The 4539-nt window shown below is 35.3% G+C and overlaps 1 protein-coding gene across 1 annotated transcript; it reads right to left on the bottom strand.

Moving 5' to 3' along the window:
* Positions 1-3327: 3327 nt before the first annotated feature.
* Positions 3328-4335, bottom strand: LOC111994174 (uncharacterized protein At1g05835). Its single transcript, XM_065767936.1, has 2 exons — positions 3928-4335; positions 3328-3790 (listed from the first exon to the last, which is right to left on the bottom strand). Exons 1-2 carry the CDS (start codon positions 4044-4046, stop codon positions 3481-3483), a joined length of 429 nt encoding a protein of 142 aa, XP_065624008.1. The 5' UTR covers positions 4047-4335; the 3' UTR covers positions 3328-3480.
* Positions 4336-4539: the final 204 nt, after the last annotated feature.

Here is a 4539-nt window from a genome sequence, read left to right as displayed (position 1 = left end):
TGAACATGCATTGAAATTGACCTGTATACAGAACTCTGAGAAAATGAACCCCCAAGTTAGCTTTGGGATTTAGTAACTAGACCTAAAGTTATTTCAACTTGACATGTTAATGCTTAGTTGTGAAAAGAAAAAAATGTATAATTTTGTTTTATCTCAATGTTGCCTTTGCCTTAGTGCAACAGTAAGATTTAAAAATTTTTTAAATCGAAGTGGAAAGGTTTGATTCTGAAGAGTGGTTACTTTATGCAAAATTGATGTTAGGACAGGTTTTGGTGGAAGCAAAATTAGTTAGTGGTCTTTACTTTGTTGTTGCCTTTGTGGAATCCTAAGAAGTTCTGGCTTTTGTTGATTAATGATGGGATACAAATATCCATCCAATGATTTCTCTTGATGCAATATCAAGCGAAGCAAGCAATTATTTCATGAATTTGGTGGATTTAGGATCTATAGTCATCTGGTTTGCACAATTATTTGTTTACATGACAATCAAATCATGGTTAATAATTTCCTTGAACTAAAACAAATTATTAAATTCATCCCATCCTACCAGTGTGACGAGTGTTAATTTATCGTTATATCAAAGTAGGTGATCTTGAATTCGAACCATGTTTCCGTGTACCTCCCATTTAAAAATTATTTCATGTGTTGGGCCTCATGTATTGAAGGGTGTTGAAGAGTTTGGATCCATACATGAAGGTCAAATGAGAATAATGGTAAAACTGATTTAATTTACCATTTCTTGCAAGTTTAAGTTTTTGAGACTGATAATTTGTCAATTACATTGCATGAATTTCTAAACTCTAATCTTAGATGGAGCTCTAGAGTTCTATTATGCCAGACGAACTGGTTTTGGGTTTACACTTCACAATCTTATATGAAGAATGGTACCTCTGTTTTGTCTTGTGACCCTAAGTTTGAAGTTGGAAAGTTTGACAAAGTTCTCTGTAAATTTGTCATAGTAATTATCAAGGAATTATAAAAAAAACTGTTGCCGTCAAATTGCAAATGTTATAATGTTATTTTTTTCTTTTTTGTTTTGTTGTTTGATTTTAGATTGATTTATTTCAGGCTCTTCAGAGATTAAGGTGCTGGATGATCAAACTGGAACAATACATTTAGTAGGTCCCCACTATCTTGCTTCTGCTTGCAGTTTGAATATTCGATGGGCTATAGTTTTGTTGTTTCTAAGTATGTTGTTGCACTATATTTTCTCTGAAATTCTACTATAGGTTTCAGCCAATAGAAAGTATCAGTAGTTGATATATGAAAAACAAAATTTGAATATAAATAGAAAATAATTAGATTTATTGATAAGATTGTGCCCCCACATACTTTTCTCAGTTGTGTATATATTTTCATGCCTGATGTGGAAACAAACTAGGATTATTCATTGTACCAATGCTTCACAGTAGACTGATTCACAGTGGGTTACATTTTTCTACCCATGGTGAATATGTGGAAATATAAGAAAGCTTAGAACCGGCTTTGAGTTTTGTAAGTATACATGGTTTAAACTTTTTAATTTCTGTTAGAAGTTTAATTAGTTGATTGTAGTTATATAAATTTTAATAAGGATTGAAATTCAGCACAAGAGCTTTGGCGACTTGCTACTCAAATCTAATGTTCAACAATACACGAAAAAAAAATACTTAAAAGGGGTTAGTGATATGCTTTCAAAAGGCTTCCCTCGTTGCGTCATAAAGATTCAAAATGTAATGAATTTGAGCAATGGTACAAAGTCGTAGATCTTATCTGGTGAAGGATCAAGGTGTCAGTGATTCGGAGACAGATGGCGGAGATTTGCTTTTGGTTGTCTTGGATTTGGGTTTACCCACAGGTTTTAAGGGTCTTGACGGTCTTAGTGGGGATTTACAATGGGGGATTACAGTTGGTGTTTTCTTAATTTTTTTAGATGCACACCATTTGTCACAGCTTGTTGGTGGTTGGCTGTGAATGCTAAACAATGACTTTCATATGGATTTACTACTTTTTCATTATTAATTACCCAATCATTTACATCAAAGTTGTTGTAAAAGTTGTGTTCCTAGTCTTTTTCGTAGTTTTTTGTTGTTGCTGTGCCACCCAAGAGATTGGCCGCCATGGTCATATGGTGGTGCAGGAAAAGATGAGAAAAAAAAAAAAACATTAAAACAATGTAGTTTTAATATATTAACATTACGTTGTTGTTTTGAGCTTACATCACAGTCGTAAAAATAGACAAAATCCCATGTTAGTGTCAAAGGTCAGGGACTAAATTTAATTTTTTTTAAAACCATCAAGGACCAAAATCAAAATTGATCCAAATATAGTTGTAATTTGGAATATATATTTTTTGGGAAAAAAAAAAAGCAAAAGGGAATCCTAAAATGATTATGAGAGTTTCAAACCTAAAAAGCTTTAAATTAGTTGGTGAAAAGATCCAAGTTATATACAAACTCAAACCGAAGTCTTAAAGCAATTGATATGAGATTTCCACATCTACCATACCTTCAAGTTTGCATAAAGTCCATCCTCAATTAGACCTAGCAAAATTAGTCCTCAATTATACTCGTGCCAGTTAATTTGCTAGAATATGTTTTAAAAATAGAAAATGGTTGGGCAGTAGGAATGTTAGCTGCTTTTTAGTCAACTTTGCAGGTCAAATATGGAACTTGACCCAACATGTTTATCAAGCCAAATCTATTATAAAATTTAAATCATAACTTTTTTTTTTTAATGGGGCAAAAAATTGGAGCCTTGAAGTTTCAGTTGAAATACTATGAGATGTCTCATTTGACCTAGAAGTCATGGGCCACGGGCCTAATACGTGACGTGTTTGAGAAAATTAAATTGGACCTTAATACCGCGTTAGAACATCTAATTCAGAAGCTTGGCAGTTGGCACGGTGGCGAAACTCAACAACATACATTTATATCATGTCCTATACTAATTGATGTAGAATTTCTTTGCAATGAGTACGAGCTATAAGAAAAGACATAACTGTCAGAGAGGTAACTGGGGAGATTGTTTTAGATAGGACGGAATGAGACAAGGATTATAGCTGATCCCAATTATCTTGGATTAAGGTTGAGTGGAATTGTATATTTGAAATCATACCTCTGGTGTCTTTCCCTTGTTATTTGAAGCCACTTTTTGGCACTGATAATTGCACTACTCTACTATAATCTCTCTCACACATACATCAATTGATTCTCTTTTTAACGTTTCAATTCTGCTTAATGTCACTTTATTATACTTTTTGTTTGATCTTTAACTGAGGGTTCAAATGAACACCTACGATGCATTTGTCACAAGAAAATTCTGCTTTACCACTTAAGCACACAACCATTGTCTTTCTAGCTGACAAATTGTAGAACTCGGTCATTTATACCAATTATAATAGAAACAAAAGAGAGGGCAAAGACTAAAAGGCAAATAGAAGAGGAAGTGGAAAAAAAGAAAATATGTTAAGACATAGTAACTGGCAGGTAGAGCAGCCTGTCACTCGCACTGGAAATACCAGGTTGTAGGGTGCATTAGAAGCTTTTGATGAGTGTAGTTGAAGGAAAATTTTTGCAAGGGTGCCAAGGGTAACCCACTGTTGACGACACAGTCATCATAGCCTAGCACTTTGAGCAGCCTGGGATTGACAAGAGTTTGAGGAAAGTTTCCACAGTTCAAATGTATATTGATAATTGGGCACATAGGGCAGTTGTTGTGCACTTCCACCATGAATTTTGGAGGCTCACCGAACCCCACCTGAGTCTGTTGCACTGTGGGAGCATTGGCTGCACACTTTGCTCCTAACCCTGCAATATTAGTTTATAATCACATTAGCTTTTAACATACATAAAAAAAAAAAATAAAAAAAAAAAAAAAAAAAAACAACAATAGTTGTGTATGCTTGTGAATGTGTTTGTCCGAGAGAGAGAGAGAGAGAGAGAGGACCTGGTATAAAGACAGGAGAAAGTAAGGAAAGCGAAGAGAAGCTTGGAAGCAGCTGATTGGCTTTGCATTTTCAGTATTGCAGAGATTATGGAGGAGGGGAAGAGCTTAGGAGGCTGCATTGGCTTGTTATATAGAGCTAATTTGAGAGAATTTAGAACCAGTTTTTTTTGTGGTTGTGGGAAGAGGTGTCATCAAGAGAGTCACATGCAAGGAGAAGAGAAAAAAGTGTAACTCTGAGTGTGAAGTGAGAGGGAACCAGAAAGTGCAAGACGTACGCACTCACTTCCCTACCAACAACCTCAGGCACATGGGTAAGTCAGAACCCAAAACATGCCAACAATTTTTCTTGCATTTCTGCCGTAGCAGATTTTTGAGTGTTATATTCACATACATCTCTCTCTCTTATACATGGTCAGAATCAGAGACCAGCCACATGCTATAGCCTATAGCTCAGCCATACCAAAATTAGGGAGAGGGGGGCGAGTGGGACGTACCTAGACAAGCCACGTGTTACAGTGTGACAATTTTCTTTCCCTACCTTTTAGACCTTTTTGTGTTAATGCCTCTGATGACACACAGAAATTATTCAATAGACTTGAAGGACCACGTCAA

The sequence above is a fragment of the Quercus suber genome, unplaced genomic scaffold, assembly GCF_002906115.3.
Source record: "Quercus suber isolate HL8 unplaced genomic scaffold, Cork oak 2.0 scaffold_866, whole genome shotgun sequence".
In the NCBI taxonomy this organism is placed as follows: domain Eukaryota; kingdom Viridiplantae; phylum Streptophyta; class Magnoliopsida; order Fagales; family Fagaceae; genus Quercus; species Quercus suber.
The sequence above is the reverse complement of the archived record's forward strand: the minus strand, read 5'-3'. Positions and strand labels throughout refer to the sequence as shown.

Bases quoted from the DNA above. Each gene is read 5' to 3' on its own strand.
- LOC111994174 (XM_065767936.1), bottom strand. From the start codon at position 4,046: ATGCAGCCTCCTAAGCTCTTCCCCTCCTCCATAATCTCTGCAATACTG. The intron at 3,791-3,927 runs GTCCTCTCTCTC...AACTAATATTGC, and splicing joins TTCTCCTGTCTTTATACCAG to AGGGTTAGGAGCAAAGTGTG.